Source organism: Centrocercus urophasianus, unplaced genomic scaffold, assembly GCF_019232065.1.
Source record: "Centrocercus urophasianus isolate 14NV4802_14NV808 unplaced genomic scaffold, USGS_Curo_1.0 seq_43, whole genome shotgun sequence".
In the NCBI taxonomy this organism is placed as follows: Eukaryota; Metazoa; Chordata; class Aves; order Galliformes; family Phasianidae; genus Centrocercus; species Centrocercus urophasianus.
Window position 1 is genome coordinate 2,255,971 of NW_024885011.1, and position 25,698 is coordinate 2,281,668.

The 25,698-nt window shown below is 49.4% G+C and overlaps 1 protein-coding gene across 5 annotated transcripts; it reads right to left on the reverse strand.

Annotated features, from left to right (window-relative positions):
• FHL3 (four and a half LIM domains 3) lies at positions 1 to 25,664 on the reverse strand. 5 transcript variants are annotated; one of them, XM_042833953.1, is made up of 6 exons: positions 25,593 to 25,664; positions 2,977 to 3,161; positions 2,729 to 2,903; positions 1,968 to 2,137; positions 1,500 to 1,686; positions 1 to 1,359 (listed from the first exon to the last, which is right to left on the reverse strand). In XM_042833953.1, the coding sequence occupies exons 2-6, from the start codon at positions 3,130 to 3,132 to the stop codon at positions 1,208 to 1,210; spliced, it is 840 nt and encodes a 279-aa protein (XP_042689887.1). In that variant the 5' UTR covers positions 3,133 to 3,161; positions 25,593 to 25,664; the 3' UTR covers positions 1 to 1,207. The 5 variants fall into 5 exon arrangements, with proteins under 5 accessions (XP_042689887.1, XP_042689890.1, XP_042689889.1 ...); XM_042833956.1 differs by having other exon boundaries at positions 2,977 to 3,158; positions 25,593 to 25,622; XM_042833955.1 differs by lacking the exon at positions 25,593 to 25,664 and adding an exon at positions 19,803 to 20,493.
• Positions 25,665 to 25,698: the final 34 nt, after the last annotated feature.

The window sequence follows — 25,698 nt, forward strand, 5'->3', positions numbered from 1 at the left end:
TGTCACTAAAACGGTTTATTATATAAAGCCTTAGGAAACATACAAGGGGCTGACATTCAGGACACTTCCTTCTAGAGACTGCTCCAAGCGCCTCAGAATAGCAAACACACAAACTCTGATTTGCCTGCATCAAAGCTTTCAAACGAGGGTTCAAGCAGGACCTGAATACAGAGTTAATAACACTTCAACATGCATAATTTTTTCTGCTCCTACTGAATCCTGGGCAGGCAGGAGAGTCCCTTCATCCCACAGCTGGTTACACAATAACAGATAATCATGACAAAAGAATACAAAAAAAGGAAAAGAAAAAAAAACAAAACCAAAAATGAATAAACATCACAAGAAGATGCCTTCAGAGAAGCACGGGTTAAGCAGGAAAGCAGGGCTGGGGGAAGGGCCCCATGCAGGGCGAAGCAAGGGGGATGCAGACTAGGCAGAAGCACAAGCTCCCTCTGCAGAGGAGCTCTGGGGGGGCAGGGCCAGCCAAGCCACCGGGCAAGGCTCGTGTGAGCCTTTAGACCTCGTTGTTAACAGTTAAGGACAGGCAGGGGTTTTCTGGGGCAGCGCTACAGCCCTGCAAGTGCCTGAGCTCTGTCGCAGAGCCACGCTGAGCAAAGGGTGCAGCACATAGGTGGCAGAGTGGCTGCAGGAATCCCATGGTGGTGACACGTGCTCCCGCTCCAGCCCGGTGTCCCCAAGCCTCCCGAATAGAGCAGAGAGCCCCACATGCACAGGTTGTGCAATGCTGGGCTGCAAAGCCATCCACCGTGAACACCGCCAAGACCAGAGCAGGAGTTGCTGCCCTGCAGCACGCAGAGCAGGGAAAAAAGAAGAAGGATGAGCACCGTGCCCAGGGGAGCGAATGCGTGCTACCAGCGTGCAGACCCAGCAGCCCTGCACTGAAGCTGCTGCTGCTGCCCTTTGCTCAGCTCATGCCCAGTCAGACAGTAAGCAAAAGGAAAGAGTAAATAATGGGGATCTTGAAGCTCCTTTTCAACTTTATTTAGCTTTGGCTCTGCACAGAGCCACAGTGTAGCATACTCTAGCCTTCAAGGAGGGGCACGGGAACCTCCTGAACACACAGTGGTTAGGGGTCAGCCCTCATCTCCTATGCTTTGTGCCCTGCCCCTGCAATGCTGTCAGGGCTAACTGGCACAAAGACTGTGAAGAATAGAGAAAGCCCCTGCCCCACAGTGTCCTCCAAGGCTCATAGGTCGTTGCTGCAGTCACGGCACAGGATCTCATCATTGTCAGGGATAAAGCCTTTCCCGACCAGCGAGGTGTCACAGCGGGCACAGTTAAAGCAGTTATGGTGCCAGTGACGATCCTCAAAGGAGATATATTTACCACCACCGAAGCCTGTGGGAGGGACAGAGTACAGCATTAAAACCCTCGGGAGCCATTTGGACAAGCTGTTTGCGCAGCCAGAGGTCTTGGTTCATCTCCAAACCACGGCCTGCCAGGAGGAAGCGCACTGTCCCTAGGGCTGTCCCGCTCACCTGTGATGGGCTTTGTGCAGGCACTGCACTTCTTGGCATAGAGGTTCCCAAAGCACTTGATGCAGTAGGGGTTGTCATCCTGGGAGGTGAACTGCTGGCCAGCCAGGGGGGTCATGCAGCCTGTGCAGACAAAACACTCCTTGTGCCACGGCTCGTCCCGGTAGGTCACTCCTCCCTTGGTCAGGGTCTGTGGGAAGAGAGAGCACACGTGTGACACAGGGGCAGTGCCACACCTGAGCAGCCATCAGCCAGGGTGCTGGCACCCGAATCATTCTCTGACGGGGTGTGGAAAGAGCTGGTACACAGTCTGCTCATCCCTAGCACTGCTAGAGCAGAGCAGCCACTGACTGTGGCAGGGCTGGGTTGTGCAGGGGCACCCTGTCCTCTCCTGAGCCAACAGATCCCCCTGCTTTGGAAGCACGACCCCCCAGCACAGGACCTTGGCTCAGCCTGCCATGGTAGACATACCTTTTTGCAGCGAGTGCAGCGAGGAGCAAACTTGCTCTCGTAACAGGGGACACAGTAATAATCCTTCTTGTCTGGGATGAAGGATCGTGACCCGATGGGCTGCTGGCAGCTGCTGCATATGAAACAGTGCTCGTGCCAGGTTTGTCCATTGTACTCCAGCTTGCGGGATCCTGCAAGAAGAGCTGTGCTCAGAGGGGCAATGGGGAGCACGTATGCTCACACAGGACACGGAGATTGTGCAGGGCAATGCAGGCTCCTGCCCACCACAACAGAGTGGTGTGTGAGTGGGGCCGTGTGGGCAGCTGGGGGAGAGCCCCAGGAGCAGCAGCAGCCACGAGTGGGGGCTGTAGCAACACTTCTCTGGCATCAATATGGCCCCTGCAGGGCAGTCTGTTGTAACCCTTATCTGCAGAATGCCAGAATGGCCAAGCAAAGGCACTCCTTTGCCTCAGGCTATCTCCAGAGCCACTCACATGCCTTCAACCACTCCTTCTCTTTTTGTCAGCACATACCAGAAAATGCCCAGGAAACCCTTTGTTTTCTCCTCCTCAGCTCACTTCCCCACAAGAAAGGGAAACAGACACAGTCAGGGCTGTGCTCATCACAGCCTGCTGTCTCACCAGACTGTGCCCAGCCCACACCGTGCAGTGAAGGAGCAGCGGGAGGGCAGAAATTCAGCTCTCGCTTGCTGCCCTGGCACTGGACCCTGTAGCTCCATGCAGTGGGACTGGAAGCAAACCACAGTGCCCACCAGCTCCCACCTGGCATGACTGTCTTCTCACAGGCGATGCACTTGGAGGAGAACTCATTGCAGTAGCAGTCATTGCACAGCAGCTCCTCGTCCTGGCAGGTGAAGGGTTCGTCAGCCAGCGAGCGGTCACAGCGGAAGCAGCGGAAGCAGTGCTCGTGGTAGTGGCGATCCTCATAGTACAGCTCCTGGGGAGGACAGCAGGATGAGATGGGGATGGGAACCTATGGACTGCACTGCCCGGCACGTTCCCATACTCACCCTGCAGTCGTGGCCGATCAGCTCCTTGCACTCATCACATGTATTGGCAAAGTGGGCATCGTAGCAGGGGATGCAGTAGGGGCCATTGTCCATCTGGATGTACTTGCGCCCGTACAAGGACTCCTTGCAGTTGTCGCAGTCGAAGCACTCGGTCATGGTGCCGGTCTGAGGGCCACCTTCACCTGCTAAGAGAGCAGCAGGGCGCTCACTCAGAGTTGCTTTGCACTGCCTGGGATGTGCCTGCAGTGCTCCGTGTCCCCGGGACACAAGGACATGGGAGAGTTCCCCAAAGAATGGGAACTGAGCTCCTGCACCTGAACACCCTCCCCAAATCCGCAGACAGCTGGGATGGATCCAACCACACGAGCACGCAGACGCTCAGAGAAATACAGATGCATGCACAGGGAGCTCTGCACTGTTTGGCTCCTTGCTGGGAAACAAAGGGTAAATGAGGATCAAAAAAGAATGTTTTTCCACACGGGAAGTTTTGACTTAGCACCCAGAGCAGGCCCACAAGCCCTGTGTGCGTGCACCTACTGCTATACCGTAGCCAGACACCAGCAGGGACAGCCACCATGAGCCTCCTTCAGAGATCCCTAATCAGCCCCCTAAGGGCAGGGCCCCTGCACATGGCCCCGGGCTGCTGCTGCCCCATCGAGCTGCAGCATTCAGAGCTGGAACAGCTCCAGGACTTTAAAGCAGCTGCTCAGCAGGGGAGCTGGAATCGGGCACCTCGCGCTGCACCCGGCTGCAGTCATATCCCACCAACCCTCCTTGCACGTGTTGCTCCACGCATATGTTTTTGCTCCAGCTACAAATTCTTTTCAGGGAGCAAGCAGGGGGGAGGGCATGTATTTTACAAACAAGAGAGGTGTTTTGGGGTTTGCATGCAGATCTGACATCGCTCCTTGCCCCGTCTTCCTGCAGGCAGGCAGGATGCAGAATTCAGGTGCTTTCTTTGGAACATTAATTCCAGAATGAGAGTATCTTCCTGCTGTTTGGTTGAACCTGGTTATTCCTAAATATGGAATTCTCCGCTTGCAAATTCACACCCTTCTGTAATACCAGCTTGCTGTCAAGTGCAGACAAGCCCATGGAATTACATCTGAGCAGTCACGACACAGCCATGCACTGCAGCTCCCTCCAGGATCCCACTTGCCCCAGGAGGAGCCACACAGCTCCATCCCCAACCCAGTGCCCATGGGGACTGGCAGCCCCCCACTTTGTGCCTGCTGCCCCAAATTTCCCCCCTGGGGCAGCAACAATCCACTGGTGCAAGGCAGGATCTGCTCCAGACAGCTCTGAGTCAGGCAGTGAGTTCCCCAGTGCTATTCTTGGTCAAGCTCCATGGCTCCCAGCTGTTGTGAAGCCTGGTATGTGCTGATAGCACTGCTGGGGAATAAATCCAGCGTTCCCACATGGCTACGTGACCAGCGGATGGGGAAAAAAGTCCCCACTCAGATGCTCATTACCCAACTGCCGCCTGCCCCGGGGGGATGGCTTCATCCCCACCAGCAGCTCAGGGCCATTGCTCTGCCTCACAGCTCCCAGCTTGCCACTGGGATGGAGCTTTGTTCAAAAGAGCCAAGTGGGTGCTTGTGCCAGTGCTCCCCTTGCTGCCACAGCTCTGTCCCCAAGCGCCTTCTCTTTGTGATGCCCACACAAGGAGCAGCTCCCGCACCCCCAGCGCTCCCCCCTGCCACCCTGCTTGCCTTCAACTGCCGCAGCTACCTGGGACCTTTCCCTCTGGTGAAGACAGAAAACGAAATTACCACTCTTCCCCTCCCAGCCCTGCTGTACAGAACTTTCCAAGGTGTGTCTGTAATAAAAGGGCCTCGAACCACGATACCGCCAGGGCTTGGAGCTACTGTGTTTGCTCAATGGGCTGTGCTATCTCTGTGGTCCTAAAATATGGGGTCAGAGAACATCAGGAAACACGAGAGACGGGAAAAAAAGCACGATGGGAGAAGCCTTGGCTTCTGCTGGCGAGATGCACTCAGCCCCTGAGCGCTGCTGACCCCAGCCTGGAGGCTGTCCCTCCTTGTCCCCAGCTACAAAGCAAGTCACAGCATTTTGCTAAGGACAGTGAGGTGGGTGGTGCTGCAGGAGTGCATGGAACAGGGAACAAAACCCATAGAAACCCTCTGAAAATGATATTCCAAGTTCTGCTCAAAAGCAATGCCCCAAATTGTACCGTGCCAGTACAATACCCACCCTGCTCACAAGGGGCTGGAACTGTGCTGGTGTGCCAAAGCCCTCAAACTGAAGACTGGGAGAACTGGGTGCACTGGAAGCAAAGCGCTGCTTCCCTGGGGCAGTTCTGCTTTCAGCAGATTCTCCCCAGATGTAGTCTGCTTCCGTTGGTCCTAGCTGGGGGGTGTGGGGTCAGCAGAGCCAAGCATCACATGGCTGAGGTTGCTGCGAGAGCAACTGCTCTGCTGCCTTTTGCAGAGAATAAAACCCAGGCCCAGGAAGTTTACTCAGAGTTATTTGACTTAGATAAGCTGCAGGGAAGTGATCTGTTTGCTCTCTTTGTTCTGGTCGTGCAGCAGTGACAAACCCTGCACAACACCACAGCAAACTCCACATCTTCACCCACGGATGTGGCACCAAGGTCACAGCTCAGAGAAAGGGGAGACAAAAGAAATACAGCGAAGGAATAGGTCAAAAGTACCCAATTCTTACTGTGATTGCAATGAGGATCTGGGATCAATTCGTGAAGACAAGAAGTGGAGTTTGAAAACGTATTAAAAATATGTCCTGGCTTCAGGACCCTTTAAACTGACTTTTGGGTAGTCATCATGCATGCTAATCAGCATGTGCTGATACTCTGCACTCTGCACCACCCTGTAAACACCAGTTGTGATCTAGGCTGGTGTCAGCAACGCCTCCAAACAGCCAAGGTGTTGCCCCAACCTGATAGGATTCCAGTTGCAAAGAGCATTCACCCACTCACCCATGTCAGGACGAAGGCTGCCAGACCTGGGGCACTCTTGCAGCTGTCCGAGGGCAGAAATAACAGCAGCTCCCTGCCTGCCAGCTGCCCACCCAATCCTTCTGCCTGACAGAGCAGTGCTCATGGAAGAAAGGAAGCTCAGTTTCTCGCCTGCGCCCAAGAACAAACAGCTTTGGCAACAAGAGCTCCCCTTGCAAACAATATTTAAAGTGTTCCGGGATGCAAACCTGATCAGTCTGGAACAGAGCTCAGAATAGCTGCACGTATGGGAAAGGTCAGCGGTTCGCCAAGGACGCACAGCAGAGGCTGCTTTCTAATTAGAGAGTACCAGGCACATAACACCACGCCGGTGTCACTGTGCACAGCAACACCTCAGAGGGCTTAGCAACAACCCCAGGAGATCGTTACATTCATTACAGTGTCTTGAACTGTTATGCAAAGAATAGGTCCGGGGCCAGACTTTCTGCTGCATGCAATCACTTGAGAGTTTAATCACTTTTGGATGCAATTCGGGCTACACGAGGTCTCTCACACACACAGTGAACCTGCAGTCCTGTGTAACTCCATATGCGTTTGTTGCTCATTGTCAGGTCACAACCAGCTGCTCCACCAGGCAATCCAACAAGGCTATTCCCAGGGAAACACTTAATCTTCCCAGGACACAGGAATAGAGCTGCCTTTATGCGTTGGGTTCCTGCCTCTCCTCGCCCTGGCGCTCGCACTTCACACCTACAGGCACGCGGTGGGCACAGAGCAGCACTGCAGGACGGGCTCCCATGTAAGGATGAAACCTCCTGGCGAGGCAGCTTTGGAAGATGGTCTTCAGCATGCTTTGAGGTCAACAGAGGAGAACGCTCTTTGTTCCCCTTGGCTTTCCAGAACCATTATAGGTGCTGGAATCCGTGTGACATTGTTTCTGCCTCTCGTCCAACCCTAAAAGGGAAACCAGCTGCTCACTCAGGGGAGCAGCGCTGGCCCCTGCACGAGGCTGTGGACTGAGAGCCATCCCCTTCCCCTACACCACCTCTGGGCCATGTGGGGATGGCTCTTGCCCCCATGCTCCCAAACTTGTGAGCTGCAGGCCTGGGCCAGCAGTCCAGCATCCGTGCTGCTGCTGGATCTGCCTTCAGGTGAGAGCTGGGGGAGCCAAGAGGGTGCCAGCCATTTCGCCAGCTGGATCCTGCCTGCACAGGGCCCCGCCTGCTCCAAGCACCCCTGAGTCACATCCTGCTCACAGCTACACCTCCCAGCTCCACAAAAGGGCAGCCTGGAAGAGGCAGCGGATACCTGGAGCAGCGGGGTGTGAGCACAGCCCACCTGCACTACTGGTGCTGTGCCCTGGTTTGCAGGCATCCAAAAACCTGCAGCACCGTTGCTTCTCCAGGCACAGGGAGACTGACTGCTGGCCTGGGGCTCTGCAATGCATCCATTGAGATGGCTGCCACAGCTGTGAGGAAACACCCTGCACTGCCATGAGATCTGTGCCAGCAGAACTGAATTTTGCTCAGCACAGCAGGCAGCTTCTCGAAGCTAAGAGAGAAAGAAGCAGCAAGAATTGTTAAAGCATCTGACAAGGCATAAAGGCAGCTGAGGCTGCGCATAATTTTAATACACCCTTTGAATGGTAAACTGAGGGTTTCCTGGTGCTCAGAAAAGACCTCAGAGGGCGAAACCAGAACCTACTGCTCCCAGCAGCTTTTATATGAGAGACTCAGCTGTGCCATGTACCGTCAGATCTTACCCAGAGAATCTCACATGCTGACAGAGAGAAAGCCCCACGCTGGTGAATGCAACAAGAGGTGCCGCAACCAGCAGAAAGGAGGCATCCTCATCAGGTTATACATAGTGACACAGCACACTATGTATGCTGTTATTTATTTTCCACGACAGCATCACTCCATGGAGGAGGAGGAGAACAGACACAGCTTGAGGGAGCTCGGCCCCATCTCTACAAGGCCAGGACTCTCCTTTTATGCCTTCTTGCATCAGAATCAGCAGTGCTGATTCTGAAAGCAAAATGCATGACCTAAGTACCCATTGAATTCTGCTAGACAAGATACACTTCAGAAGATCTGGAAAACAAATTATTTCCTAGTGGAGATTAATTTTTTGGACTACTATATGTAATGAGCCAGATTATCCAGGAAAGCCAACACACGTTGAGAGACTGCATGCAGAATCTGCAGTGTGCACATGGAAACAGCCTCACCCTTTATGTGCTTGCAGACCTGGACAGGTTGGCAGGAGTCCTCCATGCCCCAAAAGCTGCTCTGCCCACAGGGACACGGTGGGGCAGTCAGGACGTGCAGGGTTCTGAGCCACTCCAAGACACTGTTCTGGTCTCACAGCACTACTGAGTTCATAGACCTTCACCCTCTGGTAATAAATTCCTCATTCTTCCACTGAAGATAAGGAAACATAAAACTTTTCCAACATGAATGGAAAACCTGCTGCTGCTAAGCCAGGCTCTCACAAAGCAGCATCCCCATACAAGGTAATGGCACAAAGTTCTGAGCCAGTGTTTGTACACACTGTGACATTTGTCCTCTACAGAAAGAACCTCTTTTTAATGAGGCCACTCTGCAAGGGAATCCAACTTTCCACACCACAGTGGAAAAGCAGGCAGGATGGCCCATCCGAGACTCAGCTTGTAATTGCTTGCAGTCGGGACCTCATTCCACATTTGTCTTCAAGCTTCTGTCCCTTTCTTATCTGAGCAGGTCCAGTGACTTCAGCTACAGGAGGAAGCATCTCCAGGGCTGAGCACGAAAGCCAGTGTTTGGAAGCAGAGAAACACAAGATCCATTCAAGTGAGAAATGCAGGCTTCCCCTGGATGCTCGTCCTCACTGCCTGTCCCCACCTTCCAAAAGGGACAGCAGAGCTCAGGCAGACAAGGAGAAGGGCAATAGCCCACTCAGTTCTTGCTGCAGGCTTACTTCCCTCAGGGAAAGTGAATCCTGACTGGGTTGAAAAAAGAGGCGTAAGTCTTTCCTATGCAACCAGAAAATGAAACTCTGCCCAGGGAGAAAGGAGACAATTTCAGAGTTAAGACTGCGACACTAAACATCTGTAAGGATTATTTCAGGTTCTGAACAAATCCTGCCTTGAATGCAAAGCAGAGCTGTGAGGACCCACTTGGAACAAGAGCCCCATGTCATTCTGCTGGCATGGAAACCCAACGTTTGTTCAAGAGATCAGCTGTTAATCTTACTTAAAATGTATACAGAGTAAGCAAATTCTGTGCATGCAACAGGAAGTCAGGAATTGAAACCACTTGGTCTGCTTGGACCCCCATGATTCAAACCGACCACTTAACTCGAGGAGGAAGTCCAAAAGCAAAGCAGTTAGATCTAAACACATCAGAAACTTCTCCCCAGTGAAATGAAGTCTCATTTACCAGATGGTCAGGGAACGTGGGGCTTCGAAATGTGCCAGAGGAGATTCTTGCTGGTCTCTGAAGAGGTTTGGGAGAGGAGAGAGCATGGCCCAAGCTCCCCACGGCAGGTACCTGACCCTGTGCCACACCGACTGAGCCAGGGGAGCCCCCACTGGCAGCAGCTTGCAACAAGGACTGCTGCTGGAGCTGGTACTGGTTCCAGGGCAGCAGCTGCAGACATGGCCAGGGTGACCATAATAGGAAGAAAGACACTGGAGCCAAGTTTCAAGGAGCGTGACTGAGCACGGGAGCTTCGGCGTGATGAGAAGAGTGGGGATTCACTGCTCGGGGCAGCGACTGCTGGATGCTTAAAAAAAGCCTGAAAAAGGAGTAAGAATCAAACACGCAACTGCTTTCTGAATGCCATTTGAAAGAAGGGTATTCTCCCACTTCATTATGGGAACAGGGATACCAAAAACACGCATGCTGAGAGCACACGCAGTCTTAAGACTTGCCTTGCTGAAGGCACTGTGGGGCTCAGCCATAGCACTGCTCCTGGAGTTGGCTTCATCATCTCCCACTGAACTCCCAGCACAGGAACATTCACAATCCCTTCCTGCTTCTCTTCTTTACTTTCCCTTTTTTTTTTTCCCTTTTTCAACTAGAAAATTAGGCAAGAATAAGGAATATATTTATTGTGCAGGGCTGAATAAACCTTTCAGATGCACTGAGCAGACCATACGCTTACCGCTGTCCTACTGGCAACAAACAGTTATGCAAGAACACAAACAAACCCTAAAGATAGTCATCAAAACAAATTAACGGGCAGCAGCTGGCCTTCAGGCCCCAGGTTTCATACCAGGTCCAGGCAGGAGCTAATCTGGAAAGTGCCTGTTGCTTAGAGGTGGATTAATCTATCAGTAAGCCTCCTTTGCCCTTGTCGTTACAAAGTGATGGACAAGAAAAGGTGGTGGGGGATCGTAACTGGATGAGGGTTCAACTAGAAAGTCATAAAGAGAGTATATATAAATGCACATGAAACTGCAAAGTGGTGTTTGAGGGCTTCGTGTGACCTTGCTGTTGTAGCACATGCCTTTCTTCTTCCATTTGCTGCAGCCCCATCCCAGCCCATCAGGATCACAGCGGGTCACCTGTATGGAGGCAGCGTTCTCCACCAAACAAATGTATATCAAATATGCACCCACAAAAAGACCAACAAACCAACCAACCCCACATTCATGCCTCAAACTCAGCAGAACTCTGCGGCAGAGCGCAGGCTGTCCTACATCTCCTAAGGGCAGAAACACAGTAAGATCCATACAGCACAGGAACAAAAAGGGAGTCTCAAGGACCGAGCCCATGGGAGGATAATAATCGAGCAGAGAACATTTAGTTTGGGACTGAACTGATTGATGCCCATAAAACCCAGCTGACTTGGGCCATGGCCATGTAGATGCCTAACTGCTTATCCAACTGCACAGGACGAGGGCTGCAGCAGTAATGTTTCAAAATCTCTTTGCCCCAAGAAATAAAGGTCAAACCCAGTACACTACAACTCAAACATGAAAGCATGACAGGAAATGACTAACTGCACGCTGAGGCCAATTTACCTTCGTCTTAGATCTACCCAGTACACAAAGATCTTGCAATACAAACAGACATCACAGCTCCCATGCAGAAAAAAAGAATCAGGCTGCTCGAGGTGCTTGCTTTGGGGGCTGTGCATCTCAGTACGGACATCACTGCAAAACAAAGGCATTCTGCTTTATTTCCCTAATGTTCTCTTACAATTCCAGCTCTGTGCTGTAGTTTTTGTTTCCTTTAGCTGTTTTCTTACACTGAGGATGAAGCTGCTCTTAGTTCAGAAGCAATGAATAATTTAAATTTCTCTTTACAAAGTGTTTTGTAGTCCCTGAATAAAAAGATTATGTCTCTGTTTTGCACAGGAGCTTCAAGCTTGCCTCTAAGTTTGTGTCCACATTGGCAGGCTGCAAGGGACAGATGCAGCCACGTGAATGCTTTGTGCACCTATGCTGAAAAGCAGTTCTGAGTGGTCTGAGCCCATCCCTTGTTAATCACCTTCACCTGAGAGCCTGGCAGCTCTTTTGTTGATTGAGGATCCACTCAACTTTAGTTTTATTGTTGATGTTTTTTTAACACACAGAGTAAATTTGATCTACAGGAGCAGGAAAAGACATCCAGAACACACACATCTTATTTAACACGCGCCTATTGCTTCAAGGGCAAAGGGATTGGTGTTTTTTTCCTCCCCCCCTACCAGATTTGGTCAACATGTTCTCTTCGAGTCAGTTCCTTGTCTCCCTGCTCTGAGCATTCATAGTTGCCTCCTGCACATAACAGCGATGCTGAGGCAGGCGGATGGCACTGCACCTGCACACAAAACCAGCAGAGCAAAGCAAAAGCCAACGTGATAAGGGAGATGCTGCACTGCCACTCGCATGCCACGCAGCTGCCTTCTCGCTGTCTGATCGCCAGCCAGGGGCCTCTTTGCCTCTGCCCTCACTTCTGCCTGCAGTCCCGCCTGCCGCACTTCTTACAGCTGCTGTGTCCCTCGCAAGCAAAGGCAATTACAGCTTTGTAACCCACAGCATGTGAACACTTCTAAATCTGGGGAAGGACTGAATCCTGGCAGAGGCAGATTGTCTCAGGTTACCATCCCAAGAACCGCTCGCCTGTGGTCCGAAACACAACTAAGATCCTCTGTTGCCTGGGAGATGCTGCATGTGCCAGCTGCAGCCATCCCGAAAAAGGCAGCGCTCCAAGGACGGCGAGCCAAGCTGAGAAGGACATGGCATGGGAAGAAGGAGGCCTCCTGGAGCCACTCTCCTGCCAGCGTAGACACGAAGTAAGTTTCAACCTTCTACAGCTAATGATCTTCTTGCTAAGCAATCTGGTCATCAACTGGTCTCCTTCATAAAGCACTTCTCATTGAGATCTTTTAAAATTAATCTGAAGCACTGCACGTTTCCAGCTGTAGGAGTTGTGATTATTAAGCGAATGCACATTCTACACAAAACCTCTTAGAAATAACCCACTGCAAACACTACAGATGAATTTGCAGGAAGCCACATGCTTTCCAGTTTCTGCCATACGCTGAGATGTGAAGACTTTGGTGGCACTTCTGAAAGCGAAAACTCGCCACGTCCAAAAGATGCAGTGGAAGCAGCTATTATAAATGGTCACAAACACTCACAAAATGAAGTGTAAATGCCTCTGCATCACTCACACAGTAAACACGGAGTTCCCAGTGTGTGGAGGAGCCCACCCCACAGCTGTGCTGCAGCCCCATGCCCTGCTGCTGGCACATGGCACACAAAGCACGTGTGCTGACTGCCCAGAAACTCAACAACAGCTGAAAAGCACTCCTTTGCTGAGCAAACACACACGGATAAGAAAGAGCAACGCTAATCAGCCCTGGGTCCAGACCTGGGGCTCATTCACAGATCCTCATCTTCTTGCTTAAATTTGAGATTTATGAGGAGACCCACGTGAAACAGATAAAAAAGAAAGGCAGACATCCACAAAGACCAAGAAGAGCTGATGTTTCAGCCCATGAAAAAGAAGATGCAAAGCAATGCCCCATTTCTCTGCTGCAGAGGAGATGCTCCAAACTCTTTCCCTGAAGGAAGCAACAGCAAGCTGCTCTCTGCCAAGAGTTGCAGAGCTCCCAGGGCTGTCTGCATGCTCCTGCACTTCAGGCTTCACTGCAGCAAGAAAACATCAGCACCCTACAACCCTCCCTCTGCTCTCCTCATGAGTCAGACCAAAAACCAATCTATCCACAGACAACTTGTCCCAGGCTGGCAGAGCTGGGAACCCAAACCTCCAGGCTGTTGTTACCTTGCATCGCAGCAGTGAAGGATCTGTGCAGAGCCTGGGGATGAGTTAGGGAGGCTCCCACTGACTCACGGTGCAGGCGCTCACTGCAGGTGCAGAGCAAGAGACTCTCCTGTAAGTCAGCACCTCGCTCGCAGAACGCTGGAGTGCTCACCCAGGAACAAAAGCAGCCACATCATAAACCAGAGGGTGACATCAGCACAGGGATTGCATTTCCTGCACGGGTTCAGATTTCGTTACTTGTGACATGAAATTGGACTCTTACAATTTGAGTTGCTCTATATTTTCATGAGGGACGCAGGAATCCCTGGTTCCAATTTGTTGGATATAAATTGCTTCTCAATCTCCTGAAGACAGCAACGCTCACTGCTTTCCACTGGAAATGGTCAGTGCAATTTGTACAGCACCATCCACTTGGGGCCCAGCTGTTCCAAATGCCTGGACTGTTCTTTTCCCTTCTTATTCCAAGCTCTGCTTTGCATCTCCTTCTGAAATTAAAGCTCAGAGTTATCAAGGATCTGACAGCACGTATTTCATCACTCTTGGGTTGAGTCATTGTTTCGGAGCATGAAGCATGATGCAGTGTGTGCTTATGGTCCAACACCTCTGCCAACATGAAATGCATTTGCAATTTTCCACATACAGCTGCTCAGGCTCTCCAAAAGCAACACATCCAAGACTTCTATACAAGCCCAACGGGCCAGAATTAATCTTCCTGTGTATTACATGATGTTTGCACAGGGTTGAGAAATACTAGAAATAAAAGTTCTCTTGGCTGAGTTACATGCAACACAGTGTTCTTTCTGCTATTAATGACTTCAATAAGTACCTCTGACACTCCACATATTCCAGAAACCTCTGATTTAGGCATCACAGCAGTTTTCTTGGTAGGAAAGTGTTCACTGAATTAAAGGTAGCCACTGAAATGTCTTAAATTTTAATTGCTGTCTTTTCTATTTGAAAAGCTTTACGCGCTTGGAAAAGAGGCAGTTAGTAACTAACCCTCACCCAGGACACAAACTGAAGATTAGTTTGCTTGGAAGGTGGTTTAGCTCCCTGACATCCCATCACAAACAGCACAAACACATATGATGACCCAGTGCAAGACCATAAACACCAGAGTGCTCAGTTTCCATGGACCTGACACCCGTTCCTCCTCTCACAGGATTCTTGCCTGGTCAGTTCCCCAGCAGCTGTCACCAGCAGAAGCACTGCTTACCCTTACAACACCTGCAGGGCACGGTGCTAATTTATCTCCCTCCTGAGATTTGCACCTCAAAGGGTTTTGGCACAGGGCAAGCTTGGCAGAGCTAAAAAAAGGCACCAAGATCCACACTGCTGGCCAGCAATGGAACCAAAAAGCTTCCTCCTCCTCCTGAGACGCAGCAGCATGGAAAACATGATGCCTACTCATGCGTGCTACAGACCTATGTTCAAACAGAGCCCAGACTGCTCTCCTTGTGAGAAGCAGGGGAGAGAAAAAGGTTGAGGTGAGCAGACTGAGCACTGTGCCTGAACCTGGGCTCCAGGCCTTTCACCTGAGCGATGCAGGACGAGGGGAAATGGTTTGAAGTTGAGGGAGGGAAGATTTAGGTCGGACATTAGGGGGAAATTCTTTACCCAGAGAGTGGTGAGGTACTGGAACAGGCTGCCCAGAGAGGTTGTGGATGCCCCGTCCTTGGAGGTGTTCAAGGCCAGGTTGGATGGGGCCCTGGCAGCATGGTTTAGCATTAAACGTTGGAGGTTGGTGGCCCTGCACGTGGCAGGGGGGTTGGAGATTCATGATCCTTGAGGTCCCTTCCAACCCTGGCCATTCTGTGATCCTGTGATTTCTGTGACGTGGTGTCTCTGTGAGCAGCTCCCAGCACTGCAACTTTGTGCTTTCAAAGCAAGAAGCTGGAGGACAGCACCGCAGCAATGTCTATCACATGAGCACACAGCACACAGAGCTACGCCCCAGTTCAGACTGTGTTAGGTCTTAAGAGCCGTTAAAACCATTTCTTCCTTAACTGAGGGCAGTGGAATTCCAAGGTGAGGTCAAAAGCCCAACAAAAGCAGCTCGGGGCAGTGCCTGGCAATAGTGCTCAGAGGCAGCTCAGGGTCTCCTCCCCGTTGTTATTTCACCACCCTTGTATCCTAAGCACTACAAAGGAATCCTGCCATCAGCTGTGGACCTCAAAGAGGAATTTCTGTCCTTTCAGATAGACATTTACATTGTTGTTTCCTTTCTTTTGGTTCATTAGAAGAGCTTAAAAAAACAAAAAAACAAAAAAACAAAAAAACATTTCTCCCCTGTAGGGCTGAGCTATTGATACACTGTTTTGGTAGGAAACTGCACGATCTACATCCACCATCCAAACAGCAAGAGAAATTACCTAACCTCAAACATACACAAGGGAAATCCTGTGGGCTTGGATCATTCAAGAAAGAAGGTTGCTTTACAGCTACAGGAACAACACACGTCCAGAATGGGCTCTGTGCTGCTAAGATGCAGTTTGAAAAATCAACTGCCCGTTGTTTCTGCTATTTGCATTTTATATTAAAAAATCTCCCAAAGACTTCAAGAGCCAGAGCTCAGCCTGGAAAGGATTTTTATGGTTGCACTGCTAACCCACGGAAAGCAGGGATCTCAAATGGAAAGAGGCCATGACAGCAGACATCACTCCCTGGCCCTGCCTGAAGCAGCTGGGATGATCTCTCCAGGTAACCAAATCACTGCTACTAAAACCCATGTTGACATTGAAAGAAATCTGGAGAAGATGCCAAGTCATCACTCTTCTTCCCATGTAACAAGATAAGAAGCACGTTGATTTAAGAGTTTCTAAGTAAGCACTTGAAATTCGAGTAAACAGATTTTAAATATCAAGACCCTATTTACATTCCAGTGTAATAATTAAATATTTAATATCTTGTGGTGCCAGCATTCGAGGTTTTTCTAAGCACCAAAATATTTTGTCATGTAAAAAACATCTGTAGCAGCTGGAAGACATCAATTTGGCTTACAAAGATTTGCTAGTTTAAATACACATAAATAAAACGTTCATTTTATTTCCAAAAAGCTAACACTGCTTGGTTTAGTTTTATTAGGGTGCTTAGTGAATAATGCTTAATACTGGCAGGGTGTATCAGATCCTACAGTGGTACAAACGCACACAGCTATCTGTTAACTCAAATAAGTCTTGTGTTTAGTTAGAGCTGGTCTGTATTGACTCACCCGAATCACGCAGAGCAATAGGAAAACCAGCTTGCTAATAGTTGAACTCCTAGTTGTATTCTTTCTCCTAGGTTCCCAAGTTCCCAGCACTGAAATCTTAAAAAAAAAACACATTGACAAGATGAAACTTCTCTTCTGAGCTGGGATTCGGATACCCATGGTACAGAACTCCAGTGTCTGCGTGCCTTTTCCCCCCAAAAAGCTCCTGCCTAATCTTAGTGCAGCGTTTTAAAAATAAATCAAGTAAACAAGGGGCACTGCTGAGATCATAAAAGGAAGTTGAATTTGGCTTCGTACTCACAGGGATCACCTTTCTGGGCAACAGTTTGTAAAGGGTTATTTATTAGCCACTCATTTTACTTCTGCTGGAAGATGCTGAGGCTTCGGTGAAGTTTCTGCAGAGCACGCAGCAGCATTCAGCGTTTGTTCAGCTAATGGTTAAATCGCTTCAGCTCTCTGATGACTTCAAGATTATGGGTGTAGGAAAAGGGAATGCTCAGCAAGGGGAACTTTCAGCCACCACCAAACTGTGGTTAAAACAGACACCAATGACTCCATTCAGCTCCCAAACCTCAGACAGTTTCCATTTTCTCAATAACAAAGCATTTTTGTGGGGTGAGGTAACAGGCCTCCATCTGCCAGGTCTAACTCTGCTGTGATCCCTTCCGAGCGTGGCTGAGTGAGGCCCTGGGGCCAGCAAGCACAAGGCTGGCGTCCCAGAACCCAGGGACAAAGGGACAGACGTCCAGAAGAGCCTCCTGGGATCGTCCCACTGGTTCTGCTGGTAGACGTGGCAAAAAGAGCCTCGGATGGGCTCCAAGCAGAGCACAGCTGGAGGGCTCCAAGGGCTGAGGAAGGAGCAAGACTTTTCAGTGAGGCTGGGCTGGAGCAGAAGGCGAATGGATGCTGGGGGTTCAGCGGTCGGCCATCCATCAATGCAGACAGACACACGGAGCACCGGGGTTTGGAAGCAATGTGGGTCTCTGAGCACACATTACAAGACACAGCACAAACAGATGTAGCCTCCCCACAATAAAATGCTTCAGGGATCACCATGCGGGCAGGGCTGTTCCACAGCAAACTGCTGAGCTGAGCCTCAGAGCAGAGGGCAGGAAGGATTTTGGTTCTGCTCTTGCTTTGTTTCTGCATTTGGCAGCTTGTATATCAGTTCCAGGAGCACCATTTGTTTCACTTCAGCTCAGCTCCTCTTACGAGCAGACCCTTCATGCAGTCCCATGAAGCCTCCCATCAGGAAGCAATGGGGGTCTCTGTGCCCAATTCTTTCCCATCTCTTGTAGCTTGGCCATCCAACCTGCCTAAGGATGGAGAACACACAGCAAAAGGCTCCCTTGTGCAAAGGTAAAACCCTCAGAACAACATGGCAGTGAGCTTGGAGGGAGAGGTTGCTCCACAGCGTGCAACACTGGGAAAGGAGCTTTATTGAGTATGTGAATCTTCTGATCTTCTGTTATGTTTCGTCTTCTTTTTTTTCTTCCCTCTCTGTCCCTGCATATAGAAGTCTTTAAAAAGCAATGCAGGAAATTGTGCCAGACACAGCAGCAGCTGGTGCAAATGGACGAGCAGCAACTTGGGCAGGTCAGGACATCCTGAACACAGCTCAGCTCCAACTTGTGTAAATAGCACTGCCAAGGGCTCTTATTCATCCCACTCGGATCCCTCATTCTGCCTGTGCAACAGATGGCAGCTGAGCACAAGTTTTAAGAATGTCAATTCAGAGGGATTAGGAAATATTTACAGAAAATCCATCCTGATTGCATTATTTTAGTCTGGTACGTCAGGTTTTATATTTACAAGGACAACAACAAAGATTCCCAAGCTGAAACTGCCCCAAAGGCATTTTGCACAAATTTAATTGAAATACACAACCTCCAGACCTATGACATGACTGCAATACAAAGCAAGACATAAACGAGGACAGAAATAACCAGCAAACCTGTACAAACACATGGAGCGGCTCCAACTTTTCTCTCAACTCACCTGCAACCCAAATTGAGCAACGTGCTAATCAGAGAAACTTCACTCCCAGAAACGCCAATTTGCTAAACCTTAACCCTTATTTCTGCAGGTCAGACAGCCTCCATTTCATGCACAGATGCAAACCAAGGAGAAGCTTCTTAATGTCAGAAGATACAGAAAATACTTCCAGCTCTGCTGCTACTTTCCCTGACTGGTCTTGCTTCCTATACATCCAAGTCTTCCCACTGGCTAAAGCAAAGGCAATTCTTCAGCTGGTTTGGTGAGGGCCTTTGCATTGCTGCGGCTGTTTGTCCTGAAGATTTGAAAATGTTAACATTGATCTCATTGCTGCCTGGTTTTAAATCAGGTACCTAGATGGATACCTGGAGAACTCAGCCAGCAAGCAGCTCCCTGGCCTTTCCCAGCCACGACAAGACATTTCCCAAGTCTTCCTCTGAAGAATGCTGCTGTCACATCTCAAAAATCCACACTGCTAACACTGGCCCAAGTGCAAGGTCAGCCAAAGAGGACTTCCATCAGAGATGGGCTCTGCTGGAGAAGGCTCCCTGGAGACCGTAAGAATAGCACACTTGATCCCAGATGGCAACAATACGCAGTGCACATTTCCAGCAAATGCAGGGATGGGGCAGAGGACCATGCAAACCGACCAAAGGCCACCCTGCTTTCTGCCATCTGCTCGCTAGATGCAGAAGCCTCAGCCGAGGCCTTTGGGAAAGGTCAGCAGAGGCTTAAAGGCTCTCAAGATATTGCTTTTGTTCTCACTGTTAGCTTCTCAATTCCTTTGTTAAAAGATACGGATCTCTCTGTAAGGCACTTATTTGGAGCCAAGAGTTTAGATATTATTGCAAAACATACGCTTAAAAGAGACTGGAAATGATGTTGGCAGTGTTACAGAGGGGAGCGAAGCACAGCTTTGGGTCAAAACGAAAAAAAAATAAATCTAAGCTAGTAAGCAATTCCCATGTGATGGCTTAGAAGAGCCAGCAAAAGCTTCTTCTAGAAAGAAAACAATACTGTGAGAACGAAGCTAACAAGAGCTGGCTCTTGGAAAAATAAAAGGCCAGCAACAAGCCAGAGCATTGCCAACAGCACATATCCAAGAGAATCTTTCTGGGAAACCAGCTCAAGTCATTGCACTGGAGAGCCCTGAGGGACTAGGGACCTCGAGGCTAAATGCTGGCAAATTGCTTCATCAGTTAAGGTTGGTTCCAGTGTTTTCTACTGCGTAAGAATAATTTGTTTTAGCCTACGGGTCTCTACAGAGCAACGGGTGAATTCAGGCTGCTTCCTCTGGGAAAGGGAAACGAGGTGCTCAGCAAAGCCCTGCTCACATGGGACATTTCTGGGAGGTTTCCCACCATCCCTTCAGCCCACCCTGTCAGCTTTGCTCTGCATTACCCCTCATGCCCCTTTGGCCACTTACCTGCTGGGAAACCCCCCAGCTGCTTCTGCCAGCTCTCCACCAGCAAGAGTTGCCACAAAAATAGGATTGCTGTGCCTCCATAAAAGCATCTTCTGAAGACTCATTCACCCCAAATGGATGAAGTCAGAGCAATTATTCTGATGCAGCTTGTTTTCCAGAGGAATGAAGAGGAGACCATGCTCTGTCTATCTCCGAGAGAGATTAGCTAATCCATCAGGAAAGAGACATACTGATGCAGAGAGATAAGGGCAAGGCTTTTGTCTGAGGTCTTCTCTTTCATTTCCAGTCCACTTACTCATAGTCACAGGAGTATGCAGAGAGTACAGAGACAACAAATGGCATCTCTAAACATCCTTCTGCACCAGCAGAGAAAAATCCTGTGCTGGCAGGGGATGGCAAGGCACTACTTAACGACCTTCCTCCTCTTCCAACCCTTTCTCTGATTCATGTTGCCACCTTCCTTCCAACTGACCTAAATAACATGTTCAGGCAGCACTGGAAGTATTTCCGCCTCATACTTCAATAGCAGCAAGATCTCCACATCTGGAAAGGGTATTGCTCAGGAAAGTCACACCACAGGTGGCTTAAGAATGCCTTTCCCAAGAAAGGAAGAGAATCATCCTGTCTTGTCTCATTGCAGCAGTAAGGCTTCCTGGTTGCAGGAGAACAAAAGTTGCCCAGGAGCACAGAAAACAATTGTGCTGCTTGTGCCCGAGCCCCAGCTAATCTGAACAATGTGGGCAGAGTATTCAATTACCTCATTTCCAGGTGTGCTGTCAGCCTGAGCCACGATTGGCTTGGGATGAAAGAGGAAAAAGCTGCTCCTAGATCTGGACTTGTCTGCATCATTTGTGGTAATTATTGCCCAGCAGCCTGTAATCTTTTCATGTCATATCGCACTCTCAGCCCTCGGTCTCTCTCTACAAACTTCTGATCCCAGAAGAGGCTGAACATCAGAGTGCAGGACCCAGTAGAGCAGCAGGCACACCAGCCCCAGAAAGGAAAGCAAAGCAAGTTACACTGCAAGGACCTGAGCAGTTCAGTCAGCTTCAGATACAAAGCGATTACGTGTGCTAACAACATCCAAGCACTTGAAGCAGATGCGTGTCCAAACACTTATTCTACCTGTCCAGCTATTAATTTCAACTCTTGTAAAAGAACACAGCATTCCATGGGAATCACAGGAATACAGGGAGAATCCAACCCCTATCACTGCATGGTTGTTTCACACTGAGTTTTTTTTGACGCTCTCCAAAACTCTTTCTCTACCACAAGTTCAAGTAGCTGTGATAGCACGTAGATATCCCACCTCTGCAGCACCCCAGACTTCTGATCAACATGCTGTCTTGCAGCAATGGCCTTCATTGGCTGTGCACTGAGTAGCTGAAAAAGTAAAAAACCCACTGACAATGTATTTCTTGTCACAAGGAAACGTACTGTTGGAGAATACAGGAAAGGGCTCCAGAGCTGCCACACAGATCCTGGGAGATCAATTTCTTCTTCAAAGTCCTCCTATACAGGAGAAAGGAGGTATACTTGATCCGTACCACCTCACTGTCAGGTAAATTGAGCTTCAAACACTAAAGGAGAAAACAAGCAAGCAAAACCCACACATCTTTGTGCTGCAGCATGACTGTTTAGTCCATAACAGCTATCTACTATCTCTACATTTTTTATTAGCTCATGTTTACTTTGGCTGCACATCCAAGCAGTCATTTAACCAGGGTGAGAGAGGAAAATCTTGGACTCTTAACAATGGCCAAGCAGTTTAATCTGCCGCTGGGGACGATGACTTGCCTCCTATTGGTGTTTAGTACTGGCAGGGTCAAGCGTAACATGTGGTGAAGGAAGCACTAGGGAAGCAGATCTGCAGCCATTCCATCAACACTGAGCATTTCCTTGAGCTATTCAGAGGTCCCTTTCCTCCCTGTGAGCAGAGAATGGCTCCAGCTGTCCAGTCACCTGCACTGGCTTCTCTGCTCACAGGATTTATGAGCTTAGGGGCCACGAACAGCTCAGGTTGGATGCAGCACATTCCTCTGGCTTACAGCTTAGATGCTCAGAACCCAGCTAGAAAGCAGTTAAGATTATGTCCTTGGATGGTGCTGGAAGCTGATTTCTGCTCCCAAACTTGAGTGGCACTGGGCAGACTGGGCATAAACATCACCCAGCTTTTGTCCAGCAATGACCCTAGTCAAAAGTAGCTGATTTAAGGATTGTTTTTTATTAGAAAATCTCAAAGTGCTTTATATAAAATAAGTCTCAAACTTGCAAGCCTGTTATCATGTGCAGTGATACGTTCAGAGCCAAAACAGAAAGTCAAAGAGATGCTGAGTAAGAGCAAGAACATGAATTTAGGATCTTCATTGCATCTCTACTTAGACTCCATGCTAAGCTATTTCCAAATAACTCTCCCTTAAGAATTTTAAGACTATTAGCTTATTCCTAATGTCCTTGTCCTGTTTCATCCCAGAGTAATACCATCCCATCAGTGTGTTCCTATTGACTAAGGGCAGAATCATTTGTTAAAGCTGTCCTCTGTTTAGCAAACACCAGCAGACACCAAGTGACTCACACAGCAGAGGCAATTCTGCAAGGATGAAATACAGGAAGGTGGAAGCCGTGTGGCATTCTTCAGTTTCCCTTTTTTTTGCAATCAGACCCTTGATATTTTCTTCAACAGGAAAGCTGACACTCCCCCTTCCCTGCAAACTGCTGACAATTGTATTTTACACCTGGCAAAGCCAGAGCAAAACGGAAAGGAAAGGAGAAACAAAGAACAAGGACTTTTCTTAGCAACTACATCTCCCTAGAATGGAACATTTTTCTTTCTGACTGCTGCTGAATACACGTTACTTATTAATGGATAAAGTCCAGTAACGACACATTAGTCATTACAATAAATGGCACCTCTTCTCTACTGAGCACCCACAGCACAGAGCGCACGACTGAACCCAGCATCCCCACCAGAACCTGCAAATCTGTGCAGCTGAATCCCTTCACTTGCCAAACTCTCAGCCCTTGCCCCTGAACATCCTAGGCTTCAGAAGCAAGCCTAAGTTCTCAGTGTTAACCTGAAGATTAAATAATACTGGTAAAGTTTTTCTGTCCTCTGACAATTGGTCTTCTCCTTGCTGCAGCTGGTATCTATTGTTAGAGGTGCTCTTTCTGTTCTCATCCATTTACAATTGTTCTGATGGCACCAACAGACAAAATGTTGCTCTCTCTCCACTCTTCCAGCCAGGATCTCAAAACTGCAGCTGTATCAGCAGGAAGAGTCAAAACCTATAAGGAACGAGGAGCCACGAGCTGCACTCCAGAGTGGAAAGCTGAGCAGAAGTGGCAGTGCCAGAGCAAGCTGGTGCTCTGCAGTGGGCACAGGCAATGAGTGTCAACCAGGGATACCAAGCAGCAGGGGAGAAATGACTTCCTTATATGAGCAATTACCAGAAATTATGAAGCTGTTTGTCCAGTAAAAAAAGCTTGGCTTCCATTCAGACCAAGCAGCCAGTCAGTCCCCAGTTTTCTGTAAATATATATATTTGTCTATGGAAACTTTCTGACATGAAAGGTGAGGCAGAGGAAAAAAGGTTTATACTCGTGTCTCTCCTGAGGCTACTGATGCAATTAGGGTTCTTCAAGCATGACCTCATGCAAGCTAAGCACAGTGAAAATCCCACAGACACGAGCAAGAACCCCAGCAGGCCACTGTAAAAACCTTGCGTGTCACTGCTGTGATTACCATAAAAGTCCCTTTCCTGGGAGAGGGGGAGCAGGAATCATTTGAGCACTAAGAATAACCAATTTGTTCCATTTTCCTGCTCGTACTGCAGAAAACAGCAGGTCGTGTAACAGCATCAGCCAGGCTACAACTGGGAACACAGCAGAAAGCATCTTGCCTCATAGCACAAGCAATAGAGCGAGTCCTGGCTGTGAACTATACCGAGTGCTTCCAAAAGTGGTGCGCTGGGAATTCCAGTAACCTGCCCACAGAGATGTTCTTCCTGAGTCTGACATTTAAAGGTTCATTGCTGTCTCGAAGCTGCCTGGTCCAAAACGTGTACAACCCTCAGAAACCTACTGTCCAGTGACCGCTGTCTACAGCCAGACAAGGCTCGTGCTCTATAGGAAAAAAAACCACGTGTGAGAAGGGCAACTGCCTTCCTTCCCCATGGGGACCTCGGAGCTCTGAGCCTCCAGCTGAAGCAGTGTCCTCAGTCAGCGTGGCTGCTTCAGAGCCTGTTCTCAAACCAACTGCAGTGTAAACAGGAAACTGAGCTGACAGCAGACGTGCTACAGATGGCTGCAAATCCTTCACAGGGAACGGCAGTGACCTCCCACTCTCCTACAGACCCAGCAACCAGTCTGGCCCTCAGCACACAAGCTCTGCAGATGCTATTCTGAAGGCAGGGGAGATGCCCAGGTTTTCCACCAAGAGACATCCAACATGGAGCAACAGTGGTGCCCCAGCAGCTGGGACTGTGGAACTGTTCCCAGGGCATCCTGCTGGGGAACTGGAGGTATTTCCAAGCACCGCCCTGCCTTCAGCTGTGGCAGGGCTGTGTCACCAGCCTTAAGAGTATACAAAATTACAGTCCTAGCTGGTAAGAACGAAACCAGAGCTCTGAACTCTGAGCTATTAAAACTTCTAAAGAAGAAGAGAGCAAGAGAAGGAGGAAACCATGTGGTTTCCATCCCAGGAAAAGAATGGCACAAAAATAAGATGGGAGAAAAAGTCAGACTTCCCTTTCTCTACCATCCTGCTGATGGCGCATCAGGAAGTTAAACAACATTTTGACAAAGCAAATTAGGGAAATAAATTAGGCAGTTTTCAACACCTTTGTGAACACCAGGAAGATACTGTTTTGTTTCAAAGGCAGGTTTTTAGAAACTGGATGCTCCTGAGGAAATACACAAGAAAAGGCTTCTCAAAAGTGAACAGAATTTGACAGTCACTTATTTGTAGCAGCTAGAAGAACCGTAGGTTTCTAAAGCCACCCTGGATGAGGTATTACCTGTGCTCCTATAGTAGGTGTTCTGATTTATGATTTTCGAAACAGGGAAACAACGAATGTATGAAACTCCAATTAAGCAGAGAGACACCAGCACCAAAGCCTGCACTACGAAGACGAGAAACCACAACCAGGTGCCATCTCCTTCAGCTAACGTGCTCCATCCAGGTTAACTGTAAGCTAAACCAACATTCCCATGAATTCTCATAACAGAGACAAATTCATTAACATAACCACAAGTACAAGATACATACAAAGCTAGAAACTAAACCAGAAAACCTTACCTGTAAGGAAACATAAGGAGCCGAAACCAAACCGTGCTCAGTAAAACGACGGCGTTTTGCAACGACACGAAGCCGTCTCACAAAGAAGCGAGGTGCCAGCTGTGACTGCTGGAGGTTTTGTTTAACAGAAGAAAGCAGAGGAGCTTTACTCCAAACCAGCCCCGGTACTCACTGCACACAGAACGTTCCTCTATACCGAACGTGAGCATTGGCTTTCGCTTTGCCTCAGAGTTTATAAGCCGGGTAAAGTTTCAGCGCTTTCTTAATGAAACCCACATTAAGCACCGCATCTTTACAGCCTGGCAAAAGGAAGCGGCGGAAAGACTTCATTGGTGCTTTCAGAGAACAAAACCCACCGAGTTGATCCGAAGGGGCTCCTTCTGGGGCGATGCAAACCCCGCACGGATGCTCACCACCCCTCAGCGCCGTACCGAGGGCTGAAAGCCCAAAGCGGGCCGCTCCCGCCGGGTTCCCAGCTCCCCCCCCAGCCCTACCTGCTCGCCGTCCCGCTGTTCGCCCCGTCGCAGGGCTGCGCTGGGCACGGCTCGGCTCTGCTCTACTCAACAGCGCTGAGCGCGGCCCCGCCCGACCCGGGGCGGA